This window comes from Nilaparvata lugens, chromosome 10, assembly GCF_014356525.2.
Source record: "Nilaparvata lugens isolate BPH chromosome 10, ASM1435652v1, whole genome shotgun sequence".
Classification (NCBI taxonomy): domain Eukaryota; kingdom Metazoa; phylum Arthropoda; class Insecta; order Hemiptera; family Delphacidae; genus Nilaparvata; species Nilaparvata lugens.
In genome coordinates, this window is record NC_052513.1 from 12,670,898 (window position 1) to 12,693,382 (window position 22,485).

At 32.1% G+C, this 22,485-nt stretch overlaps 3 protein-coding genes across 8 annotated transcripts in view; 2 read left to right on the forward strand and 1 right to left on the reverse strand.

The window, feature by feature from the left end:
- Positions 1 to 11,201, forward strand: LOC111047090 (ubiquitin-conjugating enzyme E2-24 kDa). 5 transcript variants are annotated; one of them, XM_039436351.1, is made up of 7 exons: positions 192 to 307; positions 2,126 to 2,302; positions 4,654 to 4,792; positions 5,744 to 5,794; positions 6,343 to 6,475; positions 7,322 to 7,469; positions 9,229 to 11,201. In XM_039436351.1, exons 2-7 carry the CDS (start codon positions 2,263 to 2,265, stop codon positions 9,324 to 9,326), a joined length of 609 nt encoding a protein of 202 aa, XP_039292285.1. In that variant the 5' UTR covers positions 192 to 307; positions 2,126 to 2,262; the 3' UTR covers positions 9,327 to 11,201. The 5 variants fall into 5 exon arrangements, with proteins under 5 accessions (XP_022188549.1, XP_022188481.1, XP_039292285.1 ...); XM_039436352.1 differs by lacking the exon at positions 2,126 to 2,302 and adding an exon at positions 2,651 to 2,713; XM_022332857.2 differs by lacking the exon at positions 2,126 to 2,302 and having other exon boundaries at positions 1 to 307; positions 9,229 to 10,677.
- LOC111046994 lies at positions 10,050 to 20,514 on the reverse strand. 2 transcript variants are annotated; one of them, XM_039436350.1, is made up of 2 exons: positions 20,400 to 20,514; positions 10,050 to 13,354 (listed from the first exon to the last, which is right to left on the reverse strand). In XM_039436350.1, exon 2 carries the CDS (start codon positions 13,317 to 13,319, stop codon positions 12,600 to 12,602), a length of 720 nt encoding a protein of 239 aa, XP_039292284.1. In that variant the 5' UTR covers positions 13,320 to 13,354; positions 20,400 to 20,514; the 3' UTR covers positions 10,050 to 12,599. The 2 variants fall into 2 exon arrangements, with proteins under 2 accessions (XP_039292284.1, XP_022188382.2); XM_022332690.2 differs by lacking the exon at positions 20,400 to 20,514 and adding an exon at positions 14,033 to 14,177.
- Positions 14,883 to 22,485, forward strand: part of LOC111046911 (CD63 antigen) — a 15,891-nt gene continuing 8,288 nt past the window's right edge. Inside the window, exon 1 of the mRNA XM_022332594.2 lies at positions 14,883 to 15,267. Coding sequence (XP_022188286.2) covers positions 15,205 to 15,267 — 63 coding nt within the window. The 5' untranslated portion in view covers positions 14,883 to 15,204. The remainder of the gene's footprint in view (positions 15,268 to 22,485) is intronic.

Genomic DNA, 22,485 nt, shown 5'->3' on the forward strand with positions numbered 1-22,485 from the left:
ATAGTTGATCATGAATTCATTCTCATTTTTCCCAATATTAAACTTTTCCATTTTGAAATACTATTTTCCACAATTGATCAGAAACTGAAATATTTATTCTTTTAAACTAAACTCAAGAAGAAGATGAAGAGGAAGAAGAAGAAGAAAAAGAAGAGGAAGAAGAAGAAAAAGAAGATAGAAGAAAGCAAATCAAGAACATTTTTGTAAATGGCGGCCGGCCCGGTCAACTGTGCTCTGTGAAATGTTATGCTTGTATTATTAGTAGTTAAATTTGGTTATTATATTTTACTGTAACTTCATTTTCAAGGTAACAGATGCATTCATTTCAATTATTATCAACTTGTTTGTAATATTCAAAGTTTTTTTTCTACACACAATGATTCTCTCAATCAAACCTATGTCCATTGTTTTGGATGCTAACTTATTTCAGAGGTGTGGTCTTTTTTTTATTCTTTTTGCATTTAATTATGTTTCATTTCAATTTATTTCATCTCATTTTCCTTCTAAGTATGTCTCATTTACTTTTCTTCATCTCATTTATTTGCAAGGAAACGTTTTAACATGTAAAATTGCATGTTAAAATATAGAGTTACAACTGTAGTTATTTTAGGTATTAAACAGCCCAATTAATCACTCATTTTTTTATAATTAATGCTGGATTTATGTACAATTTATTACTTACCATCTCTGTATTCATTTTTAGGTATCATTGATTTTACCCGACCGACTTGATTTGACTCTGATGTAGACATACAATATCATTATAATCTGTCAATTATATATTTAACATTATAATCTGCATTTTTAATTAACTTATAATTTTTTAAAATTGATAAAAATCCGAAGTTATCCTAGAGTATTATCCTTTGGTTTTGTTTGAAAGCAAACCATTGTTCGTTGTAGCAATGGTAAGGTTATCCTAGCCTACTACAGTATTAGGCTATTTGTATTGATAGGCTAGTGAGAAAGTTATTGTATCTTACTTTTTGATGCTCTATTATACTCTTTATATAATCTTTTTTGTTTTCTTACTAGCTTTTTATAATGATAACTTCATGTAAAATAATGGACATGAAATATTTTAATGAGATTTACGGTATCAAGTCATCATAATATTATGTTTAACACTGGTTTGCTAAAATTTATTTAATTAATCTTGAAAAAGCTTGACAAATCGTTTGTAGACTGGAAAAATATAATGATATACAATTCAATTCAATAATTCTTTATTGTCATATACAGTGCACAAGAATACATAGATATATGCTTTTAGTTTAAAGGAATAAATATAAATTTACAAAGATGTATTGCATTATCGACCTAGAATATTATTGCTAAACCATAAAAACTTTGCAAGTCTTGAAAAAATTTAACAAAACTTGCATTTCTGTTATTCAAAATTTCGAGCCATCGGTCGACGACTGCAACGCAAACCTGCCCACTATACTGTATATTATGTAATAACAAACTACCACGACACAGCCACCAACCGATGGCCCAAAACAACTAGCCTATTAGAGATGTGTCGTTCGGTCATGACCCGTTCGAATTAAACGGGTCATTAAGGTGAATCCGGATCACATTTATCCAAAAAAACCCGTTCATTTGACCCGTTCTTCAACTGGGGTAAACCCCTGTTTTTACTCTTTACACATCAATTCTGGTGGACCTTTTTTTTGCTTGTTTATAGGAAAGGTATAGAAAATTAAACGGTTCAATTGAACGGGTCGCGGCAGTGAACGTGAACGACTGACCCGAATCAGTAAAGTGATCCGAACTTCCCATCTCTATAGCCTATTATCCTATACGAAATATAACTTTCAAAATAAATCATTGACTTGCACCGACACAACAACAAAGGAAATAGTCCCACATGAGTCTTAGACTTGTGTGTGGGACGAGTATCATTATACTGTGATATTTTGTGACTGAAATAGTTGAGTAGAAGTTTAGAGAAATAAATTAATATAACCTTTACAGATTTAGAAAGAAGAGCAAAGAACAAACGGCAATACAAGATAAGAAGAAAAGGATTTATGTAGGCCTGTGGGTTAGTTGAGGAATTAGTGAGTTAGTTAGGATTTCATACTAGAGCTTTTATTTCATCTTATTTTTTTATTATTAGGCCTATTATTATTGGAAACTACCTGTATAAGGGTTCGAGCAAATTCTCTGAGTTATTGACACCAGTTGCACGCAGCCAACCATCGATGATTCTTTTGTAAGCAAGCAAACCTACCGTGGGCTCTATTATTTCTCTGGATGGTGCTTTCCTCAATAAAATGTTGGAGACGTAGAATGGGTTAGTGCGATTTATTGATTTGACAATTCTGGGGAGCCCCACATTTGCAGAGCTTCTAGTATTGTAGTTATGTGCTACCTCGGTTACCATAAAATCCCTGTTTTTGTACGTGAATACAAGTACATTCTTCATATATATCTGCCTGACAGTCAATAATTGAGAATATTCAAAGAGTGCCTCGGTGGGATATTGTCTCTCCAGTTTCAAGCCGGCCTTGATTATAAGCTTCTGTATTACATATAAAGGCTCCAGTGTAGTTCTAACTGCTCCTCCCCATGCAATAACACCATAACTCAAGATCGACTGAGCATAAGCAAAATAAACTGTCTTAATTTTCTGTTTGTTCAGGATGAAGCTTAGCTGATGAAAAATATAAATCATTTTTCTAAGCTTACGCTGCAAACTGATTAGGTATGTGATTCTCATATCTCAGGTTAGAATCTATTATAACTCCTAGATAGTTGTAACTCTTCACCCTATCAATGATCTGACAGTTGCAGACAGTGTCATAGGTATCATCACAGGAGTGCAATTTCAAAACTATATTATCTGGAGGCTCACTACAAGGTCTGAGTGCATATACGGTACTAGAGTACTTAATGTTATTAATCTTTACCCTATTATAAATAATATGTATTATTTAATCATGAAAAGTTATATTTATTTATTTACAACAATATGGGAGCATACGGGAAAACCCCAAAAATTGCTCCCTAATCAAAAAAAATACAATAATCACTTTACAGAAACTTGAAAATCGAGAGAAAGAAATAATGGAAAAACTATTTCATATTTGTGAAGAGAAAAACATGTGATGAGAATCTAAATATACTGAAAACTAAATATACTAAATACTAGATACTATACTATATACTAGAAACCATTTACAATATGAGAAAATAATGAGAGGGGAATCAAGAAAATACAAATAACATTCCAAGATTGAGATGAATGATAACAGAGCTAAGAATGAAAGGAAGTCATCTACTAAATATGGTACTCTATGTAAGTTGATGAGGTCTAGCGTGGGAAAAATAGGTGTCACATTGGGTGGAGCCGCTTACATGCCTTCTTGAACTGACTGGGATTCATATGAAAAAGGTCTAGGTGAAAACTATGGTAATTATAAAGATTCATCATGCGGTTGATTGGAGAATTGAAGTGACTATTGGAGTTGCATTAATATTGCTAGATGCATATTTGCTTGGTGAATAAAATAAATTCAATAAATGATTATTGATCATCATAACATTATCTACAAGAATTTGCAATAGCCTATTAAAAAAATCAGATAAAATGGGATGACTTTGATTACAGCTTGCGGTAGATAAAGAACAGTGGTTCTATCATTTTTATAGACTAGTAATAATTTTGTAAATTGTCCCATCACCTCAAAGAAACGTATTTACTCTAGTTTAACGTTAGGTTAGTTATTATTCATTACTGATAAATATGTCCTTTTTTAAGAAAGACCCGCCTTATTTTTCAAGAACATTATTTTTTGACAATCTGATGATATTTTGTGTTGGAAATGACCATTTACCATTAATATACATTGTATAACAATGAATAGTCATATAACTTGAATTAATATGGAATGGGGAGTCCGATCTCACTAGGCATCAAACCTGCAATCTATGTAGAAATCAATCTGAAAAAACAAACCAATTCAAACTAATTAATATTATTTGTACATGTTTCAGAAATGAATATTATTATCACCCCAACACATAATCATTATGGTTGGGTAACATTAGGACTGTTTATTATTAGCAAAATCTTGTATATATATTATAATAATTAAGAATAATACTAATTTAAACAGGAAACATACGACAGAAATAGATTAAAAACACTTGAAAAATTACATTATTTTCGAAATTTTCCGTGGCTTAGCCAACCTTCCTAAACGAACTAGAGTTGTAGTGAGTGGTATTGTTCATTTCAAATTACAACCAGTTCAAACTGAATAACAAGAACACTCACTACAACACTAGTTCGTTGAGGAAGGGTTAAGCCACCGAAAATTTCGAAAATAATGCAAATTTTTAAGTGTTCTAAGTGTTAAATGTATCTATCTGTGTCGTATGTTTCCTGTTTAAATTAGTATTATAAAACTGTAAAGTGTTTTCTGTTATGTTTTACATAATAATTAAGTATATGTTTTGTAATAAATTCCTCTGGTTAAGCTTGGATTATTATTCTATAGTACGATTAAACAATAAGCCTAATCGGCTTCGGTCGATTTTAGGTTAGAGATTTACCTATCTATCATTTAATTTAAGTGCTGATATCGCTTTGTTATTTGAATTGATAACTTAAAAGAGGTAGAATAAAAGGGATTTTTTCAGAGCTAATGTCGGGGACCGGTGCTGGATCAAGTGGAGCAGGCCGTGGAAGAGGAGCATTACCAGAAACCGCCAAAACCGATAATAAAGAAGTCAAACCAAATCCCAAGATGTCCAAAGCTCTTAGCACGTCTGCCAAGAGGTGTGTATCATTCACAGATAATTATTTTATTTTAGTATAAAATACTTGGGTTGGTGTAAACAACCTTGCGCAGTTATAAACCATAGCCTCATCTACTGCCCATCTGAGTAAATTGTGTCGTTTCGGCGATTAAATAGCCTGGAACCGAAGACTCCCCATCGTCACACCGCTTGTTTCCTTTCCTTTGTGAGTTCCAACAGCAATACCGTTTAAATATTCATCAGATGTTCATTGTTATATCTGCAGTGACATCGCAAAGCCTACCCAACTCAAAGTTATTATATTGAGTCCGGCAATTTAGTCGCCCTAATTTGAGTTGAGAAATGTACCTTCATTGAAAAACACTACTCGATTACAAGTTCACATTAGACTATAAAAAATTGTCTTTGTAGAATATCACGCTATCGATGTTTGGCATATTGACGTAGTTTTTCCTTTTTACGTCTGAGCGATAGGGTTTTGCAAACATTTTACATAAATATGTAATTTTTCAAAGTTTTTTATTTGGATACTTATCATTCTATAAAAATAAATGAAATGATGAAATTCTGTTTTTTTCTGCTCTTCGAAATATGAGAGTCTAATAAGTTGAAATTTTGGGACAAATCCTTTCAAATTTAGCAAAAGATAAATTCATGAAAAATTGAGGGTATAATCTTCATGTTATTATTTATTTTCTATTGTGAAACAAATCTCAAAATAACAATTTTTCAGAAAACTGATTAAGTCTAGAAAATTACTTAAATTTTAGTTATTTTGAGTCTGTTTTTATTTTCTTAGTAAATAGCTTTCAAAATTAGGGGGGGGGGGTTCATTGCCGGACCGCGGACTCTGTATAAAAAAATATAAGTCATAAGAAATTGGTTTATCTATATTTTCAATCAAATTATTTATACATTTCTTTCTTATGGAATCTAAGACTTTTTTGACTGATATTTTCTTTTCTTGCAGGATTCAGAAGGAATTAGCTGAAATCACTTTGGATCCCCCACCAAATTGCAGGTAATTTTTTGTTATAAAAAAATAACTGAAAGTATTGTATTGTATTTTTTGAATAGCATTGTATTGTATTGTGATTATTGGTTTCTCGAGACAAAAAACTTTTCTACAGCCTAGTATAATTTTTCTAGAGTCAGTATGCTTGGGTTCAAAAAATCGATACACGATAGGTACTTGAGCTGCTATTGGTTTTGCATATTGTCAGGTTATCTGTCTTATGATGTATATTTTTTTGTTATCGGTAATTGAATGATAATGCTATTAATATTCTGGTAATTAGAACAATTTTCTTAGATTAGTGATATGCAGATTGAAACAAATTTTCTATTGAACTCATAGAAAAATGAGACGAATTGTTGGATTGACTACTCTAATAGAAACTGAACTGATAATTCTCTCTGTGTTGAGGGTAGTCATGCTCGCTGGAGCCCTCACAATTAGAAGTTTTTCAATAAATAAATTATTATTTAGACGTGAATCCCGATTGATTTGTTCAAATATAAGGCGAAAGAAAGCATTCATAACATTCAATAATGGATTTGTGTTTATAGTGCTGGACCAAAAGGTGATAACCTGTATGAGTGGGTCTCCACTATTCTTGGACCCCCCGGATCAGTCTACGAAGGCGGCGTTTTCTTTTTGGACATCCATTTCTCCCCGGAATATCCGTTTAAACCTCCCAAGGTATTCACTGTTTACTTATACGAACATATTTCTTGATTTTTGCCATGTTAAAAAAATTGTCATTTTAAATAAGCTCGTAGTTGAATTTGATATTAAAAAGGTTAAAGACCTTAATCTAAAACATTTCATAACTGAAAACTGGAATCTTAAATTAGCTAGACCTTTCTCTGAGAAACCTTTTCTGTGTTGCTTTGATCAAAAATATTTCAGTTTCATTTATATATTTACTGTAGTTTTGTAAAGGGACCTATTGTTCAGTTAATCGTCTGAAACGCAATTCACGCATTTAAGTGAATCAAGAATAGACTATTTGAAAAACTGTACTTCATAAGGTACAGTTGCAATTCAAACCAAAGGATGACTCAACATTATTTGACTAAGATTTTTATAATGAAGCTGTTTATAGTCGAATAATTCAACTCAATTCCCTTGAAATTTTGCAATAGTTCAGCATAAGAAATCGCTTTATTAACATTTTTTTCATACTGAAAGTGATGCTTACATGAGCTCTATGAAAGATGATGATGGAACGTAAAAGTTGCAACAATGCGTTCCCAACATTTCCTCCAACTGACTGTAACGTGCATCTTACTATAGAAAGAGAGTATCTTTCAATATTGGATGATTACTTGCAACCCAGTTTCCTTGCTTCCTGGTTCCTGCCTAGTATGTGTAAATCTTACAGTCAGCTGCTTCTGAATTACGGCACTAATACCGTATCTTGGATTTCTCCACAGGATCTTCACCATGGAATGCATATGATTGAATTTTTAGAGAACATGTAGGCCTACCATATCATTCAAATGTTTTCCATTTCGCGAAATTAATTTCATCTCCTTTGTACAGGTAACATTCCGCACGCGTATATATCATTGCAACATCAACAGCCAGGGTGTGATTTGTTTAGACATACTGAAAGACAATTGGTCTCCAGCTCTAACAATCTCCAAAGTTCTTTTGTCGATATGTTCACTACTCACAGACTGTAATCCAGGTAAGACAACTTGCTCTATATGTTTTATAGAGTTCTTGAATTAAGGCCATTTAGTGTCGTAGCTTAGCATATCTCTCAATCTCCTTGAGTGAAAACATAATAGAGTGACGAAGGTAGCTTCAAGCTTGAGAGTGTTGAAAAACATGCATATATTTAAATGATGGCGTACATAGTGGGGCGGTATATTTTAACCATTTAATACATGCATTGTTCTCTACACTCTCAAGTTTGAAGCTACTTCCGCCACCCATCTATGTATTCACTCATAGTCACGTGCGCTCATGTGTCTTATTTTCTATTTCAATCCTCATCGGAATGCAGGGCATATTTGATGATTATCAGGACCGCTTCACTGTAGCCTTAACAGGACGGTTTGACCAGTCGACGTCGCTAAACGGGGTCTCTTTTGATTCATGAATTCTTTAGTAAAGTCGCCTGTGGGAGTTTTGCCAAGTAATCAATGGCTTTAAGATCATTATGATCTTATCACATTGGTTGCGTTCAAAGCCTCTGATCAGTGAGTGAACGATGAGATCGGTCAGTGAACGTGGCGCTGAACGAAGCACGGTTTGGTCGAACTCAAAGACCTTAAAGATGCATAGACTCACATGCAGCGCTAGTGTACTTGGATTTGAAATCGGCCATTGAGGGGACAAACTGGAAGATTATTACATACCAAAGACCTTGAAGATTTTTGTAATCTGTAATATTACAAATATATGTATTATGTAATATCTTGCTCTAAAATACCTCAATCAATTGGGAAGGCATAGGCATTGTGGGTCTATACCTCTTTAAGGTCTTTGGTATAACTGATTGGAAAAACAATTACGTCATATCCGGTTCGTTCACTGATCAACTCATCGTTTTTTCTACCGATTGAAGAGAACGTAAACAGAGTAGCTGAACGTAAGCAGACATTGCTGAATACAAGGTGGTTTACAATTAAAATGAACTCCATTATAATGTATTTGGGAACAGAGAAATGCATGATTACTTATTCAATGACATTTAAAACAACTCCAATCACTTGATGGTTTTCCATTCTAATTGATTATACAATGGTTAGGTTAGGTTCTAGTTTTGTTTACAATAATATGAGCAGCAGAAGAAACATCTGTCAGTCATGACTCATGAGCAACCGTTCAAGAAATTATATTTTTCAATAATTTCATAATTAAGATGAAATATTTTGCTAATTAATTATTAATTCTACATTTTTAAAAGACGATCTGGCAACAGAGCAGAAGCGAGAAAGAGATAGCGCTATCCGCTTTGTTGAATGATAGACAAGGATATCAATACCATTGCTAATCAAACACTGCCATTATAACGTGTACCTCTATATTACAATGCTAGACTTTCTTTCAAGATGGCGGATTTTGGCGTCAGGATACTAGCCGACATTGTGTGGTTTAGCGCCACAGATCTGTGATCAGGTTTTTTACTGAACGTAAAAAACACGATGGAATTGATCAGTGGCGTTGAATGCAACCATTGTGTATGCCCCTTGCACAAGTATATGGGCATCATACAGAACCTGAAAGTTTTTTTTTTTAATTGCTAGCACCTGCTGTTTTGCCATGACTACAGGGTCCAGTGGACAATTTACACCTTATATCTCCTTACATGGATTGTTCACTTCTGATTTTTCAAGAATTTGGATTCATGTAAAACCTTGAAATCTGTACATTTCTCGGTCTCATGTCTGTCTATTCGTTTACAGTTGATAATATTGATAGTTTTGTTTGTTTTTCAGCTGACCCGCTAGTTGGTAGTATAGCAACGCAATACCTGCAGAATCGTGAAGAGCATGATCGCATCGCCCGACTGTGGACCAAGCGCTACGCCACGTGATTTCTCAATCAGCCAACTACATTGTACAGACATATTTGAAGAGTCGATCATTTGGGAAACCTAGCAGCCCTCATTTTGGCCACATTTCGTTGGCTGCCATCATATACGGAATAATATGATTGTTGATCATCTAACTTACAAATTATTTTATAAGTTTCCCATTTGTCGAATTTTCTCCGGCTTTTAGTGATACAAAAGAAATGTGTTTTGATGTTTACTGTATAGCGTAATCCAGGGGGAAATTACTGATTTATATAATAAGAAGTATTCATTTTTAATGTCACTCTAAATTTCGGGACTCTACTTCATTTCATATAAGGATCGTTTTGCGATTTCATGAAATGATCTTTGATAAATTGTAGCAGAATTTATGAATAAATGGGTTTATTTTATGGATTGTAATTGTCATGATCAGTCTGCAGATAAGGTATTCACTTTTGTGGAATAATACCAAAACTCTTCGGAATATATAAAAAATATATATTTTAGTGCTACTTACTATTACTCTTTTTTCGTTTTTTAGAGTATTCATTAAAACCTTCACTTCGAATCGTTGGTAAATGAAACATCAGAATTCCTAATTGTGACTGTAATATCAGTACTGTATTAGCTTTATTAGTAGGGGTTTAGCTAGCCTTTGGGTACATACATTTTATTCTGTCATGATAATGCATTACTTATTTGACAATATTGTTCGTTACATCTAGTTGTTTGTTCTCTCTAGTTCCAGAACATGAAATGAATTGCGCACTTTAGGACAATTGAAGAAAAAAGACTATTTTATTTTCAAGAAATTTAGTTATTCCGTCAAACTCAGATCTATGCAACCTTAATTTCTATGCTCGCCGATCTCAAGATTTAATCTTTATGGAAATGTTTTGCTATACAATTCTTGAATCTTGTAAAAACTTTGCTTTCCATTATTTGGTTTACAAACGTATGAGAATAATTAAAGTATGTTTTTCACATAAATCATCTCAAAATAACCTGTATATAGTGCACACAGTTAAAAAATTGTATCCAATGTAATTACAGTACAAGTTTACAACTTGCAAGTTTCAACTTTGAATGCTTCAACTACACTAGGGGTACCGATGCTGTTTTCTACTGATTTGTGATAGCTGTCATTTACTAACCATGCCTTATTCAAAAAATGTTTTGATAAATTTCATTCCCAATGATTCTGTAACTTGAAAAATTTGAAGAAGTAAAACATCCTAGAAGTTTAACCAACATATTGAGGGAACCGTTTAAAAATTGCGCTCTCTAAAATGGCAAATTTTTCTCATAAATATCAGAATGTGTGAGTGTGTGTGTAATTGGTGTTATATTCCTAAACTTGAATAATATTGCAATATTTGAATGGATTTTCAACTTTAATTCAGTTTCTAAATAAAATATTAGATATTACCTTCTTGGTTAGGCATACTCTTAATTATCAAGAAATAAAAAATCTAAGTAACCTTTTTCAAAATCTTTACTCACATGTTTCAACATTTGTAATTTTCAAGTGAGTAAATTTAATGAGATTCATTCACTTGAAATTTACATTAATGTTGAAACGTGTTGCGAGTAAAACTTTTTTTAAATGGTAAGGTACTTGAATCTTTTTATTTTTATTTCTTTATAATATTAGACATGTATGTATATTCAGAGAAACTTTTAGTTGGATCAACTTTATTTTTGGAACACTCACTGCTCTCAGTAAAAGTGAAGTTTAAATAATTTCATTTGAAACAAAATAAATACAACCTTCATATTACCCTGTGATAATTTAGATATTATTTTTAATGGAGATTTTTTTTATTTCTTCAAAAGATATTAATATTCTGTTTGTAATGAATAAAAATGCGATAAATTCTTCTTGCATTATAATAATAATTAGGGCCTAATTTCTTGTGAATTATACTTTATTTAATGATAGAATGTGTTTTATTTTTATCAATGTATAATTATGTACAATCATGTCAATAACTGATTTATTAAGTCTTCTGCCCTTTTGATTTATAAATTTTAATTCCTCAATCACTACTGACAGTCATTGAAATTACTTTACCAGTGATCGACTGTTCATTTTGTTGGTATTACAGTCAAGAGGTTCAGTTTGTTACTTTCATTAAAATAAATGTTTCGGAAATTCAAAAGTGAGAGTTATTCAGCATTAAACTGTAACAATTTGTTTCGATATCATAGTACTACTGTATATTATGATAGCATTGAAAGCTTTAATGATATACCTGTACTATGCCTCATAATAAGGTAAATGAAAACTCCAGAATCCTTTATAGCAAGTTGATGGCTATGCTATGTATATCTGTTCCTCAGGATTACAAATAAACTATTGTAATGTAATTTGTAGCTGATTAGTTTACTAACCTATATACTACTACCGCTATACTAACTACTATTCATAATTACTTCGGAAATGACAGAGACAAAATATACAATGAGAGTGTTATGATGTCATTGAAAAGACTAGCGATTTTTTCTAGACGTGCAATTTGAAAGGTTAACAGTAATTGATATTGTCTAGCTTAAACTACTTTATTAATATTATATTCATTAGAAAATCGGTAGTAATTAAAAATTAGCATGATTGAGAAGACTGCAATTTTTATGACTCTTTTAGTTTATTTGTTGATGTCACCCTGACCTAACCGAAGTATACAAAAGATACAAGCATTCTAGGTGCTATTATCATGTCTGTGGATTTATTGTGTAAGTAGTTTATACAAATAAAATCAATAAAATTTATGACTTTCATTTTTATGCCCCCCTTATTGGCATTAATAAGCTTTAAACTCTATAAGGTTGAGGATAAGGTTTCAATGAAATGATCAAATTGAAGTTTTTCAAAGCGTGGTCATTTCTATTCTAATTTGATTTTTTATTTCAACAAAATAGAAGTCTTTTATTAAACGTCTATAACAGTAGTTTACATACATATATACCTTATAACCCTATTGTAAGTCGAATCAAAGTGAAAGTGAATTAATTAATATTCATCATTCTTGGTAAATATAATATAATTGCTGAATATAGGAGGAACTTGAGTACCATTTCTTTTGTCATGTACAGTAATCCTCGAAACTATTCTCCTCTCAGATACAGCCATTACAATTTTTTAATTCATAATAAATTGGTTGCATAAAAATGTATTTGATGTTAAAAAAGCATAAGATATATTATTCGTTAGGGAAATATTAACTTACAACTCACAATTCGAAATTTTCTCAATATGCAATCTTGTGATTATACAATAAAATAAATAAGCTATTTGTGGTATTTCGTAAGCCAATTCATGCATTTCACTCTCGACTTTTCCTTTAGCTGCCACGGCATGGCCTCTTGATCCAACCAATGCGGCTTCTCCTGTTGGGAAACATTGAAACCTGGAGCGGTGACCTGGAAATCGTCGTATGTGGACAACATATTCCACAGTCCAGACAATGGATCAAAGTCTGTAGTTGATCGTTTCCTAGGCTTCCGTTGCAAATCTCTTGAACTAGCCTCCGATTTTGTATCCGATATTGCGTCAACAAACACCTTATCAAACTCTTTATCACCTGTAGCACCAGATCTGATCAGTCCATCAATTTCTCGTTTGAATTTCTTGGAAAATTCCCTTGGTTTCTTGAATAGATCATTAGTTATACCCAGAACCTCCCACGTATCGCTGGTGCATGAAGAGCAAAACGAACAAGAACTGCAAGGAACTGACAGGTTTTCGCATTCCTCGTCATCTATTTCATCTAAAACAGCTAGATAATCAGCAGACCAATGGTAGCAAGTGACCGAATGTCCCAAACTAGGCCTGCCGTCAACAATTGAGAACTCTGAAAATGGGGGCGTGAGAATTGATGCATCACTCAAGTCGTCTGTAGCTTCCTTGATGCATCTGTCATCTGATAGCAGATCGAGAATTTCTTCAACAGGACGTCGAGATTCTTGGCTTGTGGAAATATCACTGCTTTTTAGAGACAAATAATCCATGATCTTAAATTTCAAACTTCTTCCTTGAAATTAATCTGAAACAGATTTTTTTTTTAGAAGGCTTTATGCATTAATTTAATAAGATTTATAAAGGATAAATTTATCTGTATTTTTAATACAGTATCTATAAAAGCTGTTGTCGTAAGTGGGTAGAGAGTGAAGGACTTTTGGTATGTATACTTATAATCAGGCTAGGTACTTATTTATTTATTGCTCCCCAATAATCCAGGTGGTACTCACTCATCAGTAGCGAACTCTTGAGGCTGTTCGGTACACTTTTATTATTTAAATTGGATAATCTTTTTCAATATAATTGTTAAGATCATTATAAGAGTGGAAAAAGTCTACTACATCCCTCGAAAAAGGTATTATGTTATCATTCTAATTAAAATATTCTTGATTTCTCATAGTATTTACAGTGAAACATGAAAAAATCAATATTACGGAATTCCTCCACAAAGACTAATCGTCTGCGTGTGGACGCCGGAGATTTCCATAGACAACACAAGCAATCACAAAAAAATGATTATAGTATTTTCAAAAAATATTATTTTGTGATTGCTTGTGTTGTTTATAGTCTCACTGATTCTCAGTGAAATATATCCACAGTGCAGATTTAGATTGAAACAGAAAAAGGTCACATTAATAAAAATATTTGAAAAAATAGATTTTCAATTCAATATGAATCAAACAATACTATATTGTAGGCCTACCTTGGTTAGGTACTTTCAGATAATATTCAAATAATATAGAACTGAAATATTATCAAGTTTTATCCAACATTTTCAAGGTAGGTCTTCAATTAATACCCTACTGTACCTTCATACAGTACGGTATAGGCTAACTGATACAGAGTCTTCAGAGACTATTATTGAACAAACACTGCTTTCGTAGCTCTTGGTGATTGAAACCTCCAATAAAGCAATAATATCCATTCAGATACGAGAGTTACCTTTTATTGGTAGTTATTTTGATATGGTATACTGTATAAATATTACTGGAAAACGATAACTAAAGGGAAATAAAAATTTAAATTCATCAATATCACTAGTTTTGAAAAATTATAGATTTATGTCATGGGTGTGTGTAGGCTACTGTACGGTAGTTGAAATTACAAAAATTTTCTTTTATAATTCCCTTCAATAAGTTCACTAGAAAATAGGTAAGTGCATTATAATTTTGGAGTACATGCTGAAGATCAACGTCTTTTAATTCAACATAATTATCATATATCTTTGCCTCTTAATATCTTAGTTTAGTCCCAAACATGAAAGAAAAAAAACGTGAAGAATCTAGCTAGCATTTGAATTTTTGTCAGCAACTCATAATTGGCGGTTATCCATGTTGACCAACACAGTAAATTTACAAGTGATAGCGGCTCTATATAGAAGGTTGGGAAGGAAAATAGCATTATCTCATGGAAATTAAATATCAAATAATAATCTGAATTCTTGTAATCCCATTAAATTTGATAGTTTACTTTAATACCTTGAGAATATGACCTATTGAATTTAATCAATGTTGTGGGAAGGTGCACAATGCCAGCTGACTGAGCAAAACACCCAGGTCAAGTGCTATATAGATATAGTGATAGTAACATTGAAGAAATCTATATAAAGACAACATAACAGATTTGTGTGTCCTCTTGTTCTGTATATCTGTGTTTTGCAAAGTAGTTGTCAGTTATTCGGCGTATCAGTCAGTAGTGTGCTTTTGTTTCCAATTAGTAGTTTGTCGTTGTCGGTAGAACGTATCTCAGACAATAATCAAACTGTCTAAAAAAATTCTGAGTTTTTGTCTTTTACATTTCGAAATAGAAAACTACTGACCATTCAATTTTAATAAAGTACCTAATTTAATAATTGGAATTGAGGCATCTTTCAAGATGGATTCGTTTGGAATGTGTTGTGTCAAATATTTGCTTTTCCTTTTCAACTTGTTGTTTGCGGTAAGTAATTAATTATTATAGTTCCGTCACTAAAATATGCTTACTATTTCCTATTTCATTGTAAATTATTAAAATATTTCAGTTTATTTGTTAATTCAATGCATTAATTTTAATAATTTTTCCTTTGAGCTTCATAGATGAGAGTGAGCATTAAAGAGGAAAACATGTTTGTAAATTTTATAATAATATATTATGAATTATGATTCATTAATAGTGATTAGGTATTGCATAAGCTATGTCTAAACTTTTCTCACCATCACGGTTAATTTTTGTTTTGTAAATGTGAACAATTAATCATTTTTATTTAGAAATCATCTCAAGATAATCCAGAAGTTCACGGATGGTGCTTTATATTCAACTGTATAAACTATTCATGCACTCAAAAAAAATTATTTAATTATTTAGCCTAACAAATTTTAAATGTGCAACTGGTTGTCGACTTGGTTTTTCATTATAATCTACAGTGCCGAAACTGGTTTATAGTACCAAAAGTGGTACTTTTTGCTTCATTTCTGGAAGTTACGTAATAGACTACTATTTGGCTGCTGGCTTTGCAACATGAAGTTTAAAACTCCACAATTTAATTTGAAACTTTTGCAAATTTACTTATTTCATCAAAATAATTCCAGCACATTTTGGAGGTTTTATTAAAACGTTTAGTCGTACAGAACTGAAAAGCAGGATGATACTGTTCTAACATGATGAAATTGTTAGTTCTATCTTTCTTATTATTGTTAAATATATTTTGGAATTTATTAGGCGTTCTATTCCAACTTATTAACTGATGTCAGTTTATTTATTCGAGACGCAATTCTCCACAATTAGATTACATTGATGATACCGGTATAAATGGTATAGGCCTAGGCTATGTATAATAATATATATTTTTTAATTAAATGCATAGAATAATAACTACTCTAACTACACTATATTATAGTAGGATTTACGTTATAAAATCAGAGGAAATGATTAGACAAAAGGTTTGCCAATTCTTTTTTCAAACACCTATAGAGTTTAGTAAGTAGCTACCGTAAGTTTTTAGATGTTTGCTTTAAGCTGCTCCGGTATATCTGATTTTTTCTGATATGATTATTGTCAATTCGTGGTAATAATAATGATCAAATAATTTATCTTATAGCCTAGACTTTATTTTTATGTTTAATTACAAATAAAACCTACCCTTAGGACCTCTCAACTTATTTTGGCATGAAGATTAATTCACAATATATCGGTAAAAGTAGTTGACATTAATTTTGCATAAGACTCTCATACTTCAATAGGATGATAAATCGCCTATCCTAGATGAGGATGAGTTCAAAGTTTGCATCACTGTGCTTGGAATCCCACCTAAAGCTTTAGGTCCAGTCATCAGTCATCGCTTTATTATCCTCATATTATCCACGGCTCTAGCTTGGATCATCTATCATCTTTGGCTAAAAGAAATTATATTTTCGACATAACTACAAAATTACTCTGGTTATTACAGAAAAATTGAAGGCAAAGCTTTGAACTATTTATAGAGAATTTCCACCTACTCATGGACTTGAACTACTTTTTCATGAATTTTCCTGACTTGCAGTTTTCTAAACTCTCATTTTACTACAGTCATTCTTGTCTTTGTTTTTCAACATCAATGCAATATAGCTCTGTAAATTTAGTAAGATAATTAATGATGAGATGCACATTCCTATCCAAAATGCAGTACACAGGTAGCCTAATAATAATCTCTTTTATGTATATTTCTACCACATTGTTTACTTACATAGTTTAGAAGTGCTCTACTGACCCTATTAAGAACTTCGAATTGAGCAACAAGATGAATATTGCATAATAATATCGTCAACTCCTATATAGCAGTTAGCTATAATTAAAAATTGAAAATTGGGCGTAGAATATCTACCTGCAAAACACTAAGGATAGTAAGTCACTCTTCATTCCATAAATTGGTTATTTATTTATATACATTATTGGCCACTGAACAATAAATGAATATTAAATATACCTTATTCATGTTTTATTATTTTTAAATGCTAGAAGTTAGAAACCCAACATACTACTGTATATGTACTGATGATTAATTAAGTTATAGGTTAATGTAGAATAATAATAGTACTGTATTTTCATTCTCTAGAAATTTTAGAATATGAGTTTTGGAAAAATATATTCAGGCAAGTATATTTTTATTGACATATTCCCAGGAAGAATAGTTTATATCCAGCATTTACAATTTTAATGATATATTACCTATTTATTATTTTAGAGAATGTATTTTATTAAAGGTTCCATGTTTGAATAATGGCTGGGACACACATAACCGCACCGAGCCCGCGCCGCGGCACGGCCGAGTGTCGGACGTACTACGGCGAGTGAGAAAACAAATGCTTTCAAACGTGTACGGACACATAATAATAAAATAATAGTGATTAGATCCTTATTATTGCCACTAGTTCGAATTCTGCTTCAGATTATTATTTAAAAGTAAAAACGTATTGACAAATTATATAGGCCTATATGCTATGATTGAAACAGCAACTTGAAAAGACATTGCGAAGCGGCATCATGTTGAGTGAGTTGTGTTTCTGCTTCTAATTTATTATCTATATTCGAACAAGTAGTATTCTTCTTCCAGAATTTGGATTTTCAAACTGCGGTCAGCCTTTTTTCAAATCTCATTAGATATTTCCGTATTTTAAATTGATACTTGTTAAATCAATAAAGCTTTGTTAGATAGAATCGAATAAATAAAATGCGATATTTATAGTCGACGCGTAGATGACATGGAAGGCCTCTCTTGTCATTAAACTATTTGGAAGCCTTTCAACCAGACATCTAGGTTTGGCATAGTCGCTCCATTGTTTTTGTGTGTAAATTCGCAATGACATGTGTCTTATCTGTCGGTGTCTTATTTCATGCATCTCTATCATTTTTTTTCATTTTCGTTAGAAATGCAATTTCAATAATAATTACATTGTTTTTTACTCGCATCACTCTGAAATTTAGAAAATTTATGAAAATTGAGATTGATAGTAATTATCCAATTTCATTTCAAGCTTGAAGCCTTTTTTGCTTTTTAGCAACCAAGTATTGAAATCGTACTCACGATGGTTCCTGTAGTTATTCATTTCTAGACAATAAAGTCGTGCTCAGCTAAATTACATGAAAAGAATCGTTCATAATCACACACATGCAGTATTAAAAGTATTAAATTCATAGAGTTGAACTTCCTCATTTTCTTTTTGTTTCTATCGTTTGGGAAAAAGCCACTACTATTGATTCATCCCTTCAAGATAGCTTTGTCTTTTTTAAGCTCCTTCAAATGTTTAAGCTTTTAGTTGTATGAAACTTATTTTCACAGTTTATCATTATATTTTTGTTGATGTTAACACCTAAAAATTAATACATAATGCATATAACTCTTTTAAATCTTTCAAACCATTTCGGTAATGAATAAATTCAATCTTTTGTATGGTAAAAAAAGGTAATGGCATAGTGATATTTCATAGCATATGACTAGCCGTACTTATGAAGAGCATCCGCCTGCACTATTATCTCATTGTGGAAAATGGTAGCTCCCTGCTTGAAATTACACAACAAATACAGTACATAGCGTCGTTTACTGTCGAATATGTTTTGTTAGTGTGCTTCATTCTCTTCAGAATGTAACAAAAGTGAGATTCAATTAAGATAACTGGCTCCCATTCTTTGTCATAGATTGCTCATGTTCGACAGTGAGTTTTTTTGCTTTTGAAGGCTCTACTAACATTGCAACTACTCTTATTATTTATAGTGGAACACTTGAAATTGACTATATCCGATCATTTAGTTGACATCATCTCTGGTTTCCTGTGTTGAACAGTGGATTCTATCCTTATCAATAATAAAATGACCTGTTATTTTGTTAGTCATAACTGATGAATTGTAAAAGGAAATCCATCACTATTCTCAACCTCATTTAAATGGGTTACTAACATAATCTGCGGTTTCTAGTTCAACACCGACTTTTTCTTTGTAGCTTTAACCTGATGATCAAAATATTTTACCACAAATTAGGTTTTTAGGATAGATTTGTAATCAAACATGATGTCATGAGATAAGGCATTTGATTAATCAAGTCCTTTGTAGGGGGGGATTTTACTTCAAGGCGAGGAAAGCTATTATTATTACTATTACTCTATCAACGCATGATTAATGTTTCAATTCAGGGATTCCCTCACCTTGAAGAGAGCTGAATAACTGCTTTTCTTGTACTATTATGTAAAATATGCACATTAGTGTGTAGCCTAATTTAGACATAGCCTAAATAAACTGTTGTTTTAGCTTGATTTTTAAATGAAAAAAATATTCACCTGTTGAAAAATTAATTCCTTTAGCGTGTTATTGATTGAACGTGACATTTGAAGGTGGTGGAATTATGTTGTGAGACGAACTATAGGAGATATAAGTTATAATGTCAGCAACAGATTAACATTTGTTTGCTATCCTTGTCTGTCATTAAACAAAGCAGTTAGCTCTATCCTTTCTCTAACTCCGCACCGTTGCCAGATTGTTTTAGGACATGCAGAAATATAATCAATTACGAAAACATTTAATCTGTACTATGAACATTTATTATTAAATCATTGAGAAATATATTTTCTTGACGAATAAAATGAAATTGACCATTATTAACAAGAATATCATATCAGATATACAGGTATGAATAATAGAAGGCGGTGGAAATATGAAAATCGGCAACACTGTAGTCCTATCATTTCCACTGAAATTTCTATCGTGTTAAAAACTCACAAGTTAATTTTTTTTACTTTCAAAACTGTCTAATTTCCATAGGAATGTCACATCTTTTCTGCTTGGAATTACATCACACAGAGAAAACTTATTGGAGGAGATTATAGAAATAAATTTGTACAAGCAAATTAACTGATAACTTGGAAAGTGACTGTTGGCGGTCACTTAGGTATAGCACACACCTATCAATACTTCTACTTCAATCTAACTGCCAATCTAGACTGATTAATTATGCAAAAGTTTGCAGGCGTCACCAAATAGTCCTGTTTACAATATTGTACTATTAAAGATTTTACAGGAAAAATTAACACTTTTATGCACAATTAAAAGTTGTTGAAGTCACTCACATGAAATGATGAAGTAGATTTTGTATTCAACTTCATTTATATCTGTTCATTCACTTTGTTCGAGTAAATATGATGCAATAAATGCAGAGAAATAAAAATATGTTCAATGTTTGAGTGAATGTGGATGTGGAGCTATTTGTGAATGTGGACCTTTTTGTTGTTGTCGTCGTCACTAACTATGGAGCTTTGTTATTGAACAAAGTGCAAGCTTTCTAAGACTAATTTATCTTGCAAGTCAGGGTCATGAATTGAAGAGAGGGTTTAAGATTTAATAGAATATGAATATGAGTCCACACCATTGTTATTGATGCACTTTTTCCAGATATGAAAGTGTTGTAATGTAAATATAGTATTGTGATTTAAATACTGTATACACGTAGATTTTTGAAATTTATCGCGTATATAAATCAATTACTACTATGAAAACGTTGATACATTCTTGTCCTTATTGATCATCTGAAGACTAGTTTCGAGGTTCAAGGTGAATTCTCTCTTTCGGTGTCACCGTTCAACAATCTTCAGATTTAGTTAAAGTATTTAGTTGTTTAAGTGTTTATTTATTTAGTTCATTAAAGGGCTCTAGATTTAGTTCAATTATTCACTGTAGTTATTCCAAGTATGCATTGTATAAAACAGTTCGATTGTCACAGAGTGGAATCGCAAGTCTCAATACATGGATTAAAAAGAGCTGTTGGCATGTTCCATTGCTCGTGAATTGATTGTTTACTCAGTTGTCTGATGAGCCATCTGTTGCTGTGTGACTTGCCATGTCTGTCATGCTTGACAAATAACGAGTAAAGCCGCATCGGCAACAGCTTTTCCACCTTCCACTTGATACTTCTATTCTGCTGACACTTTGTTCCCTTCTTCTCTCTGTGAACTTCACGCTCTTATCTAATTCGTAATGCTTTGCGTCATTGAACTTCCACCTCATCCAATAGACTGGAGCAGCCTCTATTGTTCTGTCAAAGTGACAAATTCTGCATTACTTCCGTTCTATTCAGCTAATAAAATTAGAGGCACAGGAATGATTTTATAGTTGAATAAATTTATGAAACCTGTAATATTATTCGGCACTTCTTTGTAAGAACAAAGTTCCAAAAAAATTATTTACAATTTATTAAAGTGTACTGGACCTCCTGTAGAGAAACACATGTTTGAGAATAATTCGATTTTTCTGTAATTTATTTCTCTCGTTGTTTTAATAAATTTTCATTCGAACTTTGAGCTAATTCAATAACAGTTATAAATGCAAAATACATAATTTTAAGGAACAATAAAAATACACCAGTTTTAAAAATATACCATATCTTTAGGCTATATTATACAAAACTAATTAATATCATAGAGAAACAATAGCGTAAGTAGATATCCCATGGTATAGGGCGTTTATGTCGCAACTTTTACTGTTATCTCAAGCCGATTACTGTTGATTATTGTCGAATTTTACTGTTTTGTTGGGGTGAGAGTGTATGAACGGCACAATATGAGAGACTACCAGAGTCACACAGCTTCACGGAAAAGAATTACATGAACTATCAGCTTGAGATAACAGTAAAAGTTGCAATATAAACGTCCTATACCATGGGATATCTACTTATACTAATGTTTCTCTATGTTAATATATAGTAAAACTTATCATACCTGTGATTCCCTGTTTAAATAAGCACAAAAGATTAAAAATTCCAATCCATTTGATACTGGATCTCGATGATTCATATCATGACTCACATTGTCACGAGGAAAATCTTTGCTACCTACCGTACTTCTTTTTATCATCTCTATTCATTAGAATCTAATGACGAACAAACGAATTTTCGTTCAATAATAATTATCAATTCATTAGCATTTGAATAAAATGCAATTTCTCAGTAATTTCCATCTGTAGACTGGCTGGCCGCCAGAATGAGCGCTGCTATCCAGAGATTGTCAGTTTGGTGTAAGGATAAACATTCCTGACTGGCAATTAGGAGCTACCGAGTTCGATTCCCGGGCTGACAAATAATTTTTGAATAGTAGCGCTCATAAAATTTCCATCTAGCTGTCAATATTTGCAATAGCAGAAGTCATCGGGGGGGTGATTTAC